This window comes from Portunus trituberculatus, chromosome 47, assembly GCF_017591435.1.
Source record: "Portunus trituberculatus isolate SZX2019 chromosome 47, ASM1759143v1, whole genome shotgun sequence".
In the NCBI taxonomy this organism is placed as follows: Eukaryota; Metazoa; Arthropoda; class Malacostraca; order Decapoda; family Portunidae; genus Portunus; species Portunus trituberculatus.
In genome coordinates, this window is record NC_059301.1 from 32,644,851 (window position 1) to 32,662,340 (window position 17,490).

The following is a 17,490-nucleotide window of genomic DNA, read 5'->3' on the forward strand; positions in this document are numbered from 1 at the left end:
ATAGTTGGTTTTACTTTGTTTTGAAAAGTTCTGTTTATAATAAAGAATATGAAGCATGTTTTGTAGCAAAGGATATTTATAAGAATGGAGATTGAAATACTTGTGTACAATCAAGTAGATACATCTTATCTGGTTCTTACTTACTTGGGGGAACCCATTCATGGCTACCATGCCAGCCCTATCAAAAGAACACCAAAAGTGTATACATCTGATGTTATTGGCTAGAAAATGTGCTATAAGCTCAAGACAAAAAAAAAAGTATTTATGTGCAAGTTCTATTGTTAAGATGTTTGATGTGTAAGAAACCAAATACAAATAAGAACCTTCTCATATATGCTTTCATTCCTTTCACTGTCCATCCAATGTACATCATACCTTACAACTTGTGTGTTACTGATGAAAGCTTTGTATTGTATATTAAGTGTTTCTCCTCTTACAGATTAAGGAAGCTACAAAGCAAGTCAAGTTCAATACATTGGATTTGACCTTACGTGATATAAAGATAAGGCTTCCATCAGGAGAAGACCTTGTTCCAGCATCAACTGAGATTTCTACAGCTAATGAGATGGTTATTCTTACCTTTGATGAAACTTTACCCATTGGAACTGCCAAGTTAAGTCTGTCTTTTGATGGAGAGCTAAATGACAAGATGAAAGGAATGTACAGAAGCAAATATACCTCGTAAGTATTGTTCTTGAACTATATTCAATATTTTGAAGTGCATTTGTAGCTTCTGATTATTTTTCTTGCAGTGTTGCTTATAGTTCTTTGTGATTGTTTGATTTTTTAATTTTTTTATTGAGTTATTTCCATGTGTCTCATCCTCTATTAATTCACATAATTTATCTTACTGTGTGCTGATGTCATTAATCTTTCAATAACTAAAGGGTGACTAATATTTTAATTTCCCAACAGTTAAGAATAAAAACTTCAGAATTTATCATGTCAGAAATTGACTGTTCTATACCTGTATTTTTTTATTTTTTTTATTTATTTATTTATTTATTTATTTATTTTTTATTTTTTTTTTTTTTATATATCTATACATGACTTCTTTTCCTTAGAATCTCTCAAGAGAATGGCTGTGATAAAATCCATTATTTTTTCTCCTTGCTTTCCCTCTAACAATCTCCATCCCTCTCCTTATTCCTTACCTTTACGTACATGCTGACTGGACAACGAAGATAACCAATAATCACTCTGGTCTTGGCAATCATCTTGGATGTGTGTTTACTTTGATTATCATGTTAAGCATCCAATACCAAGTGTTGGTTTTCTCTTGGCCCATTTACCTGACCCTTTGATCAATTTCTCATGGTTTCTATTATGCTCAAAAGGCAGTGGATGACTCATTGCACTTAATTTTGTCCTTCTTCTTTACTGGAGATCATCATCTTTCAGCTATCATATCATAATCATATGTATATGTATCTGTTCTGCATTAATACTCATTAATGTGGTCTACCAAGTCAACCTCTAACAGTCAGTAATTGACTTTCTACATACTCTCCCCACTGAAAAGAATTTTTTTAATTAATGTACTAATAGAACATTAATATTTTTTTGTTTTGGTTCAGTAAGCGTAAAGGTTTTCAAAATCAAACAAATCAGCAATAATTCTTTTGATATAGCTAAACTACTTGAGTGTTGCGCTTGACTTCTTCAGCCACTCCATATGTCATTTTATCATCTTTATAGTTAGAGTTCACTGTAAACAAAATTCCTGATTACAAATTGTAAGACAGTGAACCCTGGCTCCTCGAATGCAATGCGTTCCAGAAAGCAGTTCCAGGACCAAACTGATCAAGATCCAAAACTGTTTTCCCCCAAGAAAATATTATAGATAATTTTAATCTGTTCCAAGACCTCGTACTCTCACAAAAGTAAATAAAAACAGAACTAAAATCGATACGATTTATCTTTTGGTGGCGAGTTTTATAGTGTACGTGGTGGCAAAAGAGTTGCATAGTAATTGCATAGATATACAGGCACAACAGACCTCGCAATCCCAGCTATTGTTGACTCCAGTCTTTGCTTAGACACTAAAAAAGATCCTTTGGCAACATCAATTACTTTGATAATATCCTTGTATTTGATCATGGGACTAATGGGTGACTTAGCCACAGTGACTTTGCCTGACCAAGACAAACAGAGAAGCACAACTGATGCTTCTCAACTTCTGTTGGCTGCTCAAGGTCTAGTTTTGGTAATATAATTTATTTAATTTTTTGGTCAGAGTTTGTATTGTACAAGGTCCAGCAGTTCACTGTACTGTGTTTTTACCTATGATGTGGTGGAGCTAAGTAACACTAAGTATGCAACCTTCACTGTCCATAGGCTTGAGTACATGCTAAGTTAGTTAGCTGGAGTTGTGTGCATGTTGAGGTGGTAGAAGTTTAGAGAGTCAACTGAGGTGTTACTTGAGTGGTTGGTGGAACACACTTCCTATGTTACTTGATTGGGAGAGGAAATAGGCCTGATATGGCTATCCTGTGTTCATGCTTATATGCACTTGACAGATGGGTTAGAATCCTTCTCAACCTATGGATCATTGCTAGATATCCTATTCTTTGGAATTATCTAATTTAAGTTATTAGTTTTCTGGCTTCTCTCGTGTCTGTGAATAATACCCAGCTTCACTTCGAGAGTAAGAGACTTCCTGATTTTCTTAGGAATGCTAGGCCACATTGCAGGGCGTTTTGGTGGTAAGTTAAGCTAGGGAAGACGAGCTGCTGCTGACGCTGTTATGTTTTGACTGGGGAGTGAGTGGTGCGCGTGTTGTCCACGAGAGGCTTGATCTTGATTTTGATCTTTATTCTACAGGTGTCTCAGGATTTCTCCTGAGGCAGGCCTTAGTACCAGCAGCTACTGGTGTATTCAAAAGCCTGTCAGTTTGCGTGATACGGCGGTGCTTTTAAACTTGGAAAAAAATTACCTGGATAAAACTTAGTTAAAGCGAGTTTTGTGTTCGTTAAACGAGCAGATGGTAGTAAAATTAAACCTTCGTTGTAGCGAAATTTTGTTGTGTGAACCTTCGTTAAACGGGGGTTGCCTGTATATACAGGCAACCCATTTAACGAAGGTTCACACAACGAAATTTCGCTATAACGAAGGTTTCATTTTACTACCATCTGCTCGTTTAACGAACACCAAACTCGCTTTAATGAAGTTTTATCCAGGTAATTTTTTTCCAAATTTGAAAGCCCCACTGTATCATGCAAGCTGACAGGCTTTTGAATACATCAGGAGCTGCTGGTACTAAGGCCTGCCTCAGGAGAAATCTTGAGACACCTGTAGAATAAAGATCAAGATCAAGCCTCTCGTGGACAACACAGGCTCTGCCGATACAAAGGCCTGATTCAGAAGAAATTTTGTGTCACCTTTAGCATCAAGATCAAGCTCAAGATCAAGATCGCACACACCACTCACTGCCCAGTCAAAACATAACAGCGTCACCAGCAGCTCATCTTCCTTAGTTCAACTTACTACCAAAACCCCCTGCAATGTGGCCTAACGTTCCTAAGAAGACCAGGAAGTGTCTTACTCTCGAAGTGAAGCTGGGTATTATTCACAGACAAGAGAAAGGCCAGAAAACTAATAACATTGCTTCCTACCATGGCTTGACTCCATCTACTGTCTACTATTTTTAAGTCAAGAAACTCTATTAAGAAGGCTAGTGAGACCTCATCTTCCTTGCAAACTAAAAGAACCACCAGAACTCGTGACTCTACAATGGATAAAATGGAAAGCCTTGTGGAAATATGGTACTTAAGTTTTGTATGCAGTACCATGATGCGCACTTTGTTTACATTCCACAGGTTGCCGGTTAGTGTATTTCCCGTTTCACTCTCCCTCCCTTCATAAAGTTAAGATCATCAACATTATAAAGTTACGTACATACATACATTAGTGTACATTATAATGACTTAAACTAAACTACCTAAATGTTTAACTTCATAATTTTTATTTTCATTAAACCTTTTACTGTAGTATGATGCACTCTCACTTTGCTTACTCTCAATGGAAGTTCAAATCAGGGGTTAAACTTGTTATAATCGGTTCGCTTAACGAAGTTTCGCTTAACGAAGTGTTTTTTAGGAACGTAACCCCTTCGTTAAACGGGGGTTGCCTGTGTGTATATATATATATATATATATATATATATATATATATATATATATATATATATATATATATATATATATATATATATATATATATATATATATATATATATATATATATATTTATATATTTATAAATTTATATTGTTCCAGCCTAGCAGCAAAAAGTTGTTCAGTTGTTTGTTTACATTTCTCTGTGAGACACTCCAAGGCAGAATTTCCAAGTATCAAATGGCCAAGATGAGCTGCTATGTCGTTTATGAGTGTATTTTTTTTTTTTTTTTTTTTTTTTTTACAATTAAATAACCTTTCCATCAGGAAGTCATTTTTAAATGTCTTGTGTGATTGTGTCATAGCCTGACTCACGCCCTACACAGCACTTGGCCAGGAGTCAAGTAGGGAGGTGTGTCATTAAGCTCTCTAATTTTCCTGACAGGTATAAGTTGATGAGAATTAGAATGAGAAACATCAAGAAGAGAAGATAACTAAAAAAAAAACAATTTTTTTTATAGAAACAAACAAACAAATGTATTGTTGGGAGACAGCTGGACTTTCAATTCTGGCCTCCCCTCTCCCCTCCGTCATGCGTGTTATCTCCCCTCCAAGACTCTGCCTCACCCCATGCCTCACTGCCAGGCTTCTCCACCATCTTCTCTATATCGTAAGACTGTTATGATCTTTTCAAACTTTTTTTTTTTTTTTTCTTACTGCCTTCATCATCACAACTTTACATGACAGCTCTCACAATAACACTTACAAAAAATTATGTTGAGACAAAGGTAGAAAGCTGTACCAGACAAACAATAAATACTTCACTATCATTATCTCACTTCAACACACTAATAATGACTCAGGTACTGTCCAGTTCATCAGTGAAACAGCAGATTGCCATGACGCTGCTGATAGCACCTTCCCAAAGCTCACATTTTCTAGAGAAGCAGGTATCTAATGTTATCATTCTATCATCCTCCAGGAAGTCATTATTGTATACACAATCATTACATGTGTTTTCTTATCAATTTGGGTTATGTACATGTTTTTTCTCAATTTATAAGGGGCTGGAAGAGGAAATTCCGCGTATCCAGATATTTTGCGTATCCGCCAGGGCCTTGGCTGCTGTAATCCAGATACGCGAGCAATTACTGTATATATATATATATATATATATATATATATATATATATATATATATATATATATATATATAATACACTTAATCCTCGGCTATCGCGCCCAATTGGGGCCGAAATAGCCGTGTCATAGCCGAAAATGCGATAGCCGAATTAATCTTGGCGGGAAGGTAGTTTTGGCCAATGAGCACTCAGATTTCCCATAACGTCATGGCTGGGCGCGCGATAGCAAGCATCTGAGGTCGCGATAATGAAATTTTAGCAGCTTTTCATGGGTGCGCGATAGCAATAAAAGGCGATAGCTGAAGTCGCAATAGCCGAGGCTTGACTGTGTATATATATATATATATATATATATATATATATATATATATATATATATATATATATATATACATACATACATACATACATACATACATACATAGTGGTGCCTCGAGATATGAAATTAATTCGTTCTGGAGTGGTTTTCGTATCATGATTTTTTCGTATAATGAGTCGCGTTTTACATGTAAATTGCCGAATTCATTCCAAACTCTACGAAAACACATAAAATTTTATAATAAGTGTAAAACCAGAATGAAATAAGAGCCAAATACATTTGAATCATTCAATATACCTAACCTAACTGTTACTACCTGTAAATGAAGTAGATAATAGAACATAATGCAATAATAATAAATGAAAAATGTTAATACGAAAATTATACGAAAATGTGGAACCTTGCCTTTCGAGTGAGGTGATGTCCAAAAGCAAAAGTGGCGGCAGAGGAGGGGGGCAAGTGGCAGAAAATATAGAAAATGGCAGAAAACATTAGCACTTAACTTTATGAAACACTTAAAATTATTATTATTAGCTGTTACAAATATTTCCAATACCATAATCCTTCCTGCAGCCTACTGTGCATGTGGAGAAAATGGCCTGCTCCCTCATCTCATAGCAACACACACGTACGTACATACACATGAACACACACACATGCCAGTTGCCTTTATACTTTTATTAATAGAACGTCCAAATGGCTTACTCGTTCAAGCAAGAGTCAAAACTCCACTTGTGAATTATATTCACATTGATAAAGCCTGTGAAGCACGATTGCAAAATAAAATAATTACGAACTGCAGCACTGATGCATTCAGTTTTGGCGATCGGACAAGTGATTCCGTAATGTAAACAATACGTCCAATACATGCTGTCGCCTGCCACTAAAACAAGAAGAAATGGACTGTTTCGCTGTGTATACGTATTTACCTATGGTGTTTTTATTTACATAGTTTTAAATTTGTGGTGAGTGCTCCAGCAAATTTGTAATGAGTGGTGAAACAATAGTGTCTTGCAGACTCCTTGCTTCTGATGTTTTTGTGTTCAGTGGTCGGGTATATGGTGAATGTGTTCTTGTATGAGAATGACTTTTTTTCTTGAAATTTCTTTCAAATATTAGGGTGCGTTTTCCAAGATGCAGTGTCTTGCAAGCCATACAATACAGTATTATTATTTTTTTTTTTCAGTTTCTAAATGGCGAGAATTTTAAATTTTTCTGCATGCAGGAATTTCAAGTTTTGTTTTGTATCTTTCATATGCTGAATAATTTTTCGTAATAAGAAGCGAAAAAATCTTCACATATCATTTCATAAAATGAAATTTTCGTATAAAGAAGCTTTCATATCTAGAGGTACCACTGTATATATATATATATATATATATATATATATATATATATATATATATATATATATATTTATACATGTACAGTAAGTACTCGTTATATGGTACATATGTGTTCCAGGAAACCTTACCGTAAATCGAAATTACCGTATACTGAACCCATTATAACATGTAATAATAGGGAATGTGTTCCAGCACTTCAAAAGTCATCCTTACAAAAATGAAAATACATGAAAATAGTCATTAAAAAAAAAAAAAAAGTGTAAAGTACTGCGCAAAAGAAATAAACTAAAAAACTTTTTTATTTACCCTTCACTTGCCATGTATTGTATCAGATGATATCCCTCCTGAGGCTGAGGGGCAATAGGGATTTCAGCCCTTAATCATCTTCCACTGAGTGTGCAGACGAGGATAAGACGTTGTCTGCACAGTCGGAAGCAGATGTGGAAGGGTCAAACTCGTAGTTACGTCAGTCCACTATAAGGCAATTTAAGATTAAAAAAAATTGAAAATTTATAAATCGTGAAGTGCGGGATTTATTGTTATTGTTGGTGGTTGCCCGCCACACTGCCCGCCTCACGCTTGAATACAATAACACCCTGCCTCAGTTCCACCACACCGTGTTATCCTACTTCTGCGTTTACTGACTCAAGTTCTTAGTATCTGGCTCAATGGCACCAAAGAGAAAACTTCTTAGTGACAGCAGTGATGCTAAGAAAAGGAAAACCATTACGCTACAAGAAAAAAGAGGACATAATTAAAAGACATGAGAAGGGAGGCAGCAGCTGTGTGTGAGGGAGAGAAGAAGAAAATGGGAAGCCCGTTACCATGACAACGGGGAGGTTGATGACCTTGAGGGCTCGCACACCCATCACAACAATAACAACTCCGGGGCCTTCGCCTGGGCCACATGACACTCGCAGCTGACTTGCACCGTCTGCGCCTGTCTGCTGATCCCTATTGCCCTTTCCTATTGCATTTCCTGCCCTGCTGCCCACGCTTCTACTCCCACTGCACTGCAATACGCTCCCAGCTGTCCACCCTGGGCGTCACAACATTCGACCTGCCCACCCTTCTGGCGGCCTCAGGCGTCCACCCCTCTCTGCAACCTGCAGTCCTTCGCGTTTGTGGCCCTAATCAACAACAAAAACAAGCTTGTGTTTCATATTCCTACATACTTGTAAATAATATAACCATATAACCTTTAACTTACCTGAATGACCATAAACAATGATTGGTTGAAAACTCCACAATATACTTTGAAATGTATGGAAACTCGAGACATGTACAAAATCGACTTACGTCATGTTTTAGGAACGTAACTCTGACATAAACCGAGACCTTACTGTATATATATATATATATATATATATATATATATATATATATATATATATATATATATATATATATATATATATATTATATATATATATATATATATATATATATATATATATATATATATATATATATATATATATATATATATATATATATATATACACACAGTAAGTCCCCACATTTAGCGTTCCTATTAGTCTGCCGAAACTATCGCTAAATTGGAATTTCGCCAAATTTGAATACTACTTTAAATAGGGAAAAATACCAATCAGTCTTTCATCTGCCCAAAGTCCCCATTTTGAGTCCCCATTTACAGCTGCAACATTGCCACCTTTACGAGAATCAGCACCCCCTGAACCACTAGCCCCTAAAACTGGAGGACGTTTAGTTTTTCGCTCACGCTAACTCGGGAATTTTGGCGAGAAACGCACAAAATAGCCTCTATTTACATACTGATTACAATTGGAAATTCAAGAAACGAGTGAGTACAAATGGTGTTCTGCCCACAAGCAACTCTTTCTCTTTGCAATGCAAAAAACCAGAAGTTTCAAGATGCTATAGTTACCAAATTATCACAGGTTGAATGAGGTGGTATAATCGATGTACGTGGCCTTGCGTCCGATCGGCGCCAGCGGCCTTGGCTACAGCGATAGAAAACGGGCCCCTTTTATTCTCTCTCTCTCTCTCTCTCTCTCTCTCTCTCTCTCTCTCTCTCTCTCTCTCTCTCTCTCTCTCTCTCTCTCTCTCTCTCTCTCTCTCTCTCTGGTGACGGTGGTACAATGTCCTCCCCCTCGGTGGTTGATCCTCCTATATCCGTATCAGAGCCAAGAACATCGCTATCTTCGCTTTCTATTATTGTAGAAACTGTTAATTCCAATGCCCTTTCGATACCACTCTCATTCAAAAATTTTCTCCCTGCAACATGACGAGAGACCCGAGGTGTAGAAGTAAGAGGCGTGGGAGAGGTGACGGAATTGGACACCGTGGAATCACTTTCGCTCTCACCATCCATCGTGGAAGTTGGTGACTCACTGACCTATAGCACATGTTTACTCTCGATGAGTGTTGCCAACTCCCAAGCAAAGAAAACGGGAAGAAAATAGCCAAAATATAGCCCAAAACGCCCAAACGTCGATCGACGTGCCCCGAGTCTTGCGTGATGAACGTCTATCGACATTCCTGAGTAGGAGGGGTTAGTGGAGGCCATGGTGATAGCAAAACTCACTAAACAGCGAGGATGGGAGCACAAAAAAAATGAGTTCACACACTGGATTAATAGCTCGTGTCAAGCGGGAATGCCAGAGGCACTGCGGGGCTGACGTCACGGTCGAACAGACATGCGATTGGCTCAGAGTGAGCAGGAGGCGGGACAATTGGCTCAGAGTGAGCGGGAGGCAGGACAGTGTAGTGTAACGGGGTACATTCGCTAAATATGATAGAAAATCGCTAAACTTGAGGGCTTGGCACTTTTTCAGACACTCGCTAAATAAGGGTTTCGCTAAGCTGGATTTCGCTAAATTTGGGGGCTTACTGTATATATATACAGGCAACTCCCGTTTAACGAAGGGGTTACGTTCCTAAAAAACATTTTGTTAAGCGAAACTTCGTTAAGCGAACCGATTATAACAAGTTTAACCCCTGATTTGAACTTCCTTTGAGAGGAAGCAAAGCGAGAGTGCATCATAGTACAGTAAAAGGTTTAATGAAAGTAAAAATTATTAAGTTAAACATTTAGGTAGTTTAATTTAAGTCATTATAATGTACACTAATGTATGTTTGTATGTAACTTTATAATGTTGATGATCTTAACTTTATGAAGGGAGGGAGAGTGAAACGGGAAATACACTAACCGGCAACCTGTGGAATGTAAACAAAGTGCGCATCGTGGTACCGCATACAAAACTTATGTACGACATTTCCACAAGGCTTTCCATTTTATCCATTGTAGAGTCATGAGTTCAGGTGGTTCTTTTAGCTTGCAAGGAAGATACGGTCTCACCAGCCTTCTTAACCACTTCACTACGGTGACGCCTATGTGGGCGTCATGAAGTCCCAGTAGCAAATACGGTGATGCCTACGTAGACGTCTTATTTCTTTTCTGAGCTTTCTTCAGTTTAGTTGTCCTGTATAGTGTGTTGGATACCAACTACACACGCCGTATGCTGTCCTTGAAATCCTAGTGCTCCTCCCACCATCCTTGTCTCCACCAATCAGTAAAGATAAGCTACATGCCTTGTGTCTAAAATTACCCAATGGCATAGACTGTTCCCATCTCTCTCTCTCTCTCTCTCTCTCTCTCTCTCTCTCTCTCTTTCTCTCTCTCTCTCTCTCTCTCTCTCTCTCTCTCTCTCTCTCTCTCTCTCTCTCTCTCTCTCTCTGAAGAGAGAAGCGTCCACTTTCCTCTTCGAAGGCAATATAGTGACTAAAAAATAGCAGCATAATACACAAAGGCAACAAGTATGACAAGCTTGCTCGAGTTTCCCGTGCTCGGGCGCGCGGCACTACCACTAAAGATAAGCTCTATGCGTCCCGCCTTGTGTCTGAAATTACCCAATGGCATAGACTGTTCCCATCTCTCTCTCTCTCTCTCTCTCTCTCTCTCTCTCTCTCTCTCTCTCTCTCTCTCTCTCTCTCTCTCTCTCTCTCTCTCTCTCTCTCTCTCTCTCTCTCTCCTCCCTTCGTTTCCCTCTTCCTCTCGAATGATAAGCTACATTCGTCCCGCTTGTGTCTAAAATATTAGCAAATGTCACTCTCTCTCTCTCTCTCTCTCTCTCTCTCTCTCTCTCTCTCTCTCTCTCTCTCTCTCTCTCTCTCTCTCTCCGAAGAGAAGCATCCACTTTCCTCTTCGAAGGCAATATAGTGACTAAAAAATTGCAGCATAATACACAAAGGCGACAAGTATGACAAGCTTGCTCGAGTTTCCAGGCAGGCAGCGGCACCACCGTATATCATACAGGCGGGCTTATTTAACATCCGCTGTGAAGAGGTTAATAGAGTCTGCTGACTTGAAAATAGTAGACAGTAGATGGAGTCAAGATGGTGGCAAGCAATGTTATTAGTTTTTCTGGCCTCTCTCTTGTCTGTGAATAATACCCAGCTTCCCTTCGAGAGTAAGACACTTCCTGGTCTTCTTAGGAACGTTAGGCCACATTGCAGGGCGTTTTGGTGGTAAGTTGAACTAAGGAAGATGAGCTGCTGGTGTCGCTGTTATGTTTTGACTGGGGAGTGAGTAGTGCGCACGATCTTGATCTTGATGCTACAGATGACGCAGAATTTCTTCTGAGTCAGGCCTTTGTATCGGCAGCGCCTTTGTTGTCCATGAGAGGCTTGATCTTGATCTTTATTCTGCAGGTGTCTCAGGATTTCTCCTGAGGCAGGCCTTAGTACCAGCAGCTCCTGATGTATTCAAAAGCCTGTCAGCTTGCATGACACGGTGGGGCTTTCAAATTTGGAAAAAATTACCTGGATAAAACTTCATTAAAGCGAGTTTGGTGGTGATTCCCAACCTTTACACCTTGGAGGAACCCTGTAATAATTTTTCATATTCCAAGGAACCCCTATATATAGTATTCTAATTTATATATTATTTTTACGAAAAGTACTTGAGCAATATAATTCATATAAAATCTAATATTACATCAAATGAGAGTTCACACTAATAAGTCAGTAATGTTATGACTTACCTTCAGTGTGACACTTGGGCTTGTTTCTCTCTGCGTATCTGTGAAATTCTTGGCCGAATTTTGACAGACACACGCGCAGTTCTTCCTCGACAGACAGAAGACGATTTCTTGATTTGCTTTTAATGATGGTCAGGCATGAGAATGCTTGTTCACAGAGGTAAGAAGTTGAAAACTGGAGTAAAACATTCAGTGCTTTTACTGAGATGACAGGGTACTCTCGCTTTGCTGAAATCCAAAACTTGTCAAGTAGTACTTCATTAAATTTCATTTTCAAGGTTCGATCGCACTGTAATTCACTCAGTTCTTCTTCTTCTTGCAGACTAAGTAGGTTTTCTGTACTTGGTGAGAACTCAGTGAAGGGGTTTCTCACCCAGTCATACATATCTGATGACAAGGAGGAAATACTTATGAAGCTTTTCTGACAGTGATCCCAAATGACTTGTAATTAATGGGATGACATATTCATATTTAGTCTGAGTTTGAACTTGAAGTAGGAGTGGAAACATTTCGACGTTTCCTCTTGAAAGGTGCTTTTTCCAAACAGAGAGTTTATTCTTAAATGCAAGAAGTTTGTCTGTGGAAGTCAGAATGTTTTCCTTTGCACCCTGCATGCTGGTGTTCAAGTTATTTAAATGCTGATAAATATCTGCTAAATATGCTAATTTCATTTGCCAGTTTGTAGATTCAAGACACTCACAGAAACTGGCTTTATTATTCTCTTTGAAGAAAAGCAGCAGTTCCTGTCGCAGCTCAAATACCCTTGACAAAACTTTACCTCTCGATAGCCATCGAGCCTCTGTGTGCAGGAGAAGCGTCACGTGGTCTTTTTGCATGTTTTCACACAACCTTGCAAACATGCGAGACTTCAGAGGGCGCTGCTTTATAAAGTTGACCATGTTCACAGTTATATCAAGAACTTGTTTTAAATCATTCCCAATACTTTTGAAACCAGAACTTCTCGGTGGAGAAAACAGTGAGTTGTTATGACTTCAGAGTTTTTTTCTTTCACGCGTGATACAAAGCCTTGTACTGAACCAATCATTGAGGGAGCACCATCAGTGCAGATTCCAACGCACTGGTTCCATGACAAATTATAAGATTCCAGGTAAGAAGACAAGATGTTGAAAATGTCGTGGCCTTTGGTAGTTTCTGGCAGTTCTTTACAGCATAAAAATTTTCCATTATTTCACCTTCATTTTCAAATCGTACAAATGCCAGCAGCTGAGCTTTACCAGTTATATCAGTTGTCTCATCTACTTGGAGAGCAAAGTTGTTATTCTGCAGTATTTCTGACAAAATACCAGAAATATTGTTGGACAGGTCATCCACACGCCTACTAATTGTATTATCAGAAACAGGAACCTTGCTTACTTCACATTCAGCTTCTTCACCTAGCATTGTTCTCACAATTATTTTACAAGCAGGCATTATTAGACTTTCTGCGATAGTGTGACTTTTCATTTTCTTGGCAACTAGCTCAGCCACTAAATAGCTTGCTTCTTGGGCCTTATCACTGATGGTTACCTTCCTTTCAAAAACTTTTCTTTGTTTCTGCTGTGAATCCAAGAGTCTTCGAAAATAATCCACGGTTTTGTTTGACAAGTGGCTGTGATTAGTACTGAAGTGTCGCTTTAACTTGGCTGGGACCATAGCTGTGTTAGCGAGCTTTTTTTCCACAAACAATACACAAGGGAAGTGGACACTTTTCTTCTCCAGTCCATGTAAAGCCAATGGCCAGGTAACTGTCATTGTAAAGGCGATTTTTTTTTAACATCGCTCACTTTTCCTTTACTCGTACTTGGCTGTGGTATTTGTGACTCATCGTCACTGTCCTCCTCTCCACTGCCATGCTTTCTTTTCAAATATTTCAACATGCCGCAGTCTTCTAAATCAGTATCAAACTAATATTAACTGGTGAGATTAATTAACACAACGTTTCACTCGGTTGCGCTGCTCAAAACTGACTGAAGGAAGAGGTGTGAACGGCTGGGCTGGGGGTCGTGACACGTATGATACTCGTGCGGGTTGCGTCACCCTCCTACCCGACCCGTCACCAAACTAGCGGAGTAGGAATGAAGGCGTATCCGCACCGGTAATAACACTTTTTTTTTTTTTTCCCCTTAATTCTATGCATAGCATTTGCTCTCATTACTAGTATATACATTGTACTGACTGACACGCATGAGTATGTTGGTGTCTGGAGAGTGTTTGTGACGTGTTGTTGAGTAGGAGTTACGAATTATGAATTAAGATCACTGTCATATTGTAATAGCACATAATTATTTTACGGTTTCTCGTGGAACCCCTGGTGATGGTCGGCGGAACCCCAGGGTTCCGCGGAACCCCGGTTGGGAATCACTGCACTAGTTGGTTACCCACCACACTGCCCGCCTCACGCTTGAATACAATAACATCCTGCCTCAGTTCTATCACACCGTCGCCCCTGGCAAGAGTGTTATCTTACTTCTGCGTTTACTGACTCAAGTTCTTAGTATATTGTTCAATGGCACCAAAGAGAAAACTCCTTAGTGACAGCAGTGATGCTTCGAAAAGGAAAACCATTACGCTACAAGAAAAAGAGGACTTAATTAAAAGACATGAGAAGGGAGGCAGCAGCTGTGTGTGAGGGAGGGAAGAAGAAAATGGGAAGCTCATTACCATGACAACGGGGAGGTTGACGACCTTGAGGGCTCGCGCACCCACCATCAGAACAATAACAACTCCGGAGCCTTCGCCTGGGCCACATGACACTCGCAGCTGACTTGTACCGTCTGCGCCTGTCTGCTGATCCCTATTGCCCTTTCCTATTGCATTTCCTGCCCTGCTGCCCACGCTTCTACTCCCACCGCACTGCACTACGCTCCCAGCTGTCCACCCTGGGCGTCACAACATTCGACCTGCCCACCCTTCTGGCGGCCTCAGGCGTCCACCCCTCTCTGCAACCTGCAGTCCTTGCGTTGTGGCCCTAATCAACAACAAAAACAAGCTTGTGTTTCATATTCCTACATACTTGTAAATAATATAACAATATAACCTTTAACTTACCTGAATGACCATAAACAATGATTGGTCGAAAACTCCATAATATGCTTTGAAATGTACGGAAACTCGAGACATGTACAAATTCGACTTACGTCATGTTTCAGGAACGTAATTATATATATATATATATATATATATATATATATATATATATATATATATATATATATATATATATATATATATATATATATATATATATATATATATATATATATATATATATATATATATATATATATATATATATATATATATATATATATATATATATATATATATATATATATATATATATATATATATATATATATATATATATATATATATATATATATATATATATATATATATATATATATATATATATATATATATATATATATATATATATATATATATATATATATATATAACAGGCCGTTTAAAGAAGGTTCACACAACGAAATTTTGCTACAATGAAGGTTTTATTTTACTACCATCTGCTCATTTAACAAACACCAAACTCGCTTTAAAGAAGTTTTATCCAGGTAATTTTTTCCAAATTTAAAAGCCAAACCGTATCATGCAAGCTGACAGGCTTTTGAATACACCAGGAGCTGCTGGTACTAAGGCCTGCCTCAGGAAAAATCCTGAGACACCTGTAGAATAAAGATCAAGATCGAGATCAAGCCTCTCGTGGACAACACGCACACCACTCGCTCCCCAGTCAAAACATAACAGCGTCAGCAGCAGGTCGTCTTCCCTAGCTCAACTTACCACCAAAATGCCCTGCAATGTGGCCTTGCATTCCTGAGAAGACCAGGAAGTCTCTTACTCTCGAAGTGAAGCTGGATATTATTCACAGACACAAGAGAGGCCAGAAAACTAATAACATTGCTCGCCACCATCTTGACTCCATCTACTGTCTACTATTTTCATGTCAGCAGACTCTATTGAGAAGGATGGTGAGACCGTATCTTCCTTGCAAGCTAAAAGGACCACCTGAACTCGTGACTTGACAATGGATAAAATGGAAAGCCTTGTGGAAATATGGTACATCAGTTTTGTACGCAGTACAATGATGCGCACTTTGTTTACATTCCACAGGTTGCCGGTTAGTGTCTTTCCCATTTCACTCTTCCTTCCTTCATAAAGTTAAGATACATTAGTGTACATTATAATGACTTAAATTAAACTACCTAAATGTTTAACTTCATAATTTTTTCTTTCATTAAACCTTTTACTGTACTATGATGCACTCTCACTTTGCTTACTCTCAATGGAAGGTCAAATCAGGGGTTAAACATGTTATAATCGGTTCGCTTAATGAAGTTGCGCTTAACTAAGTGTTTTTTAGGAATGTAACCCCTTCGTTAAGCAGGGGTTGCCTGTATATATATATATATATATATATATATATATATATATATATATATATATATATATATATATATATCCTTATTCAACTTGAAAAAAACTGGAAAATATTTTCACAGCCCTTTCATCTGTCTGTAAATGATATTTGCAATGGATTGTAATTGTACTACATTAGATTTTATCTATACATTTTCCTATTAAAATACATTTCAGTGCGTTTTCTCGAAATTTTTTTTTATTTGCTATGTTTGACTTAATCAAAAGTCTTAATATGAAGTCAAAACAAGTTAAATCTCAGAAAATAGGGTGTAGAGCCTATTGCTTTCCATAAATTGAATGTTGACAAATTGTGACCTATGCTCTCTAGTGGTAGACTGTCTGTCATGAATTCTGTTGGGTATGATGGGTAGCTAAGGTCAACCATAAGCATTTGTGGCAGATTTTCCAGTCACTCCCGTTTATTGTGACCATTACCAATAGATGATGATCACCAACAACAAATCTAATTTTACAGTTGCTTTTGCATCTGCATTTTGTTTTTATCTTTACCAGAAGTTGGAACTTTTGGTAATACATACTGGCTTTAAAAACCTTACCAGTGAAGCTTACCTATGTTTTAATTTTGCAAATAGCACAAATTCTTATCCTCTTTCAGTTGTAGTACTTTAAAAATTCTATAGTTGACAGTACAGCAATACTTTGTAGGCTATGATAGTAATGTGGTAAATTAAGAAAATTTGCACATAACTCAAATTTTCCCCATTGAAATGGGTTAAAATGCCATTAATCCTTTCTGGTCTCTTCCCCAAAAACACCCAAATTTTTTCTATGTGAATTTAAGCAAGAAAAAGGTATTTATGAATAACAAATATTGTATGAAAATATAATAAAACATGACAAAAGAGAATGTAGATAAGTGGACTGATTTTATAAAATACATTTACCTCAGAGATCAGGCGTGTGAACTGAATGCATTGGATGTGGAATATATTCATTGCAGCAACTAGCAGCAGCTACCTGGAGCTAGGTCTCAATTTTAAATTTGGCTCGCAGATCAATGTAAAATATCAACCGAGCAACAGCTCTCTCTCTCTCTCTCTCTCTCTCTCTCTCTCTCTCTCTCTCTCTCTCTCTCTCTCTCTC

At 38.0% G+C, this 17,490-nt stretch overlaps 1 protein-coding gene across 4 annotated transcripts in view; it reads left to right on the plus strand.

Moving 5' to 3' along the window:
- Positions 1 to 17,490, plus strand: part of LOC123498097 (puromycin-sensitive aminopeptidase-like) — a 123,438-nt gene that overhangs the window by 15,772 nt on the left and 90,176 nt on the right. For all 4 annotated transcript variants that reach the window (XM_045245226.1, XM_045245229.1, XM_045245228.1 and 1 more), the window contains exon 3: positions 440 to 681. In XM_045245226.1, the coding sequence (XP_045101161.1) occupies positions 440 to 681 (242 nt within the window). The remainder of the gene's footprint in view (positions 1 to 439; positions 682 to 17,490) is intronic.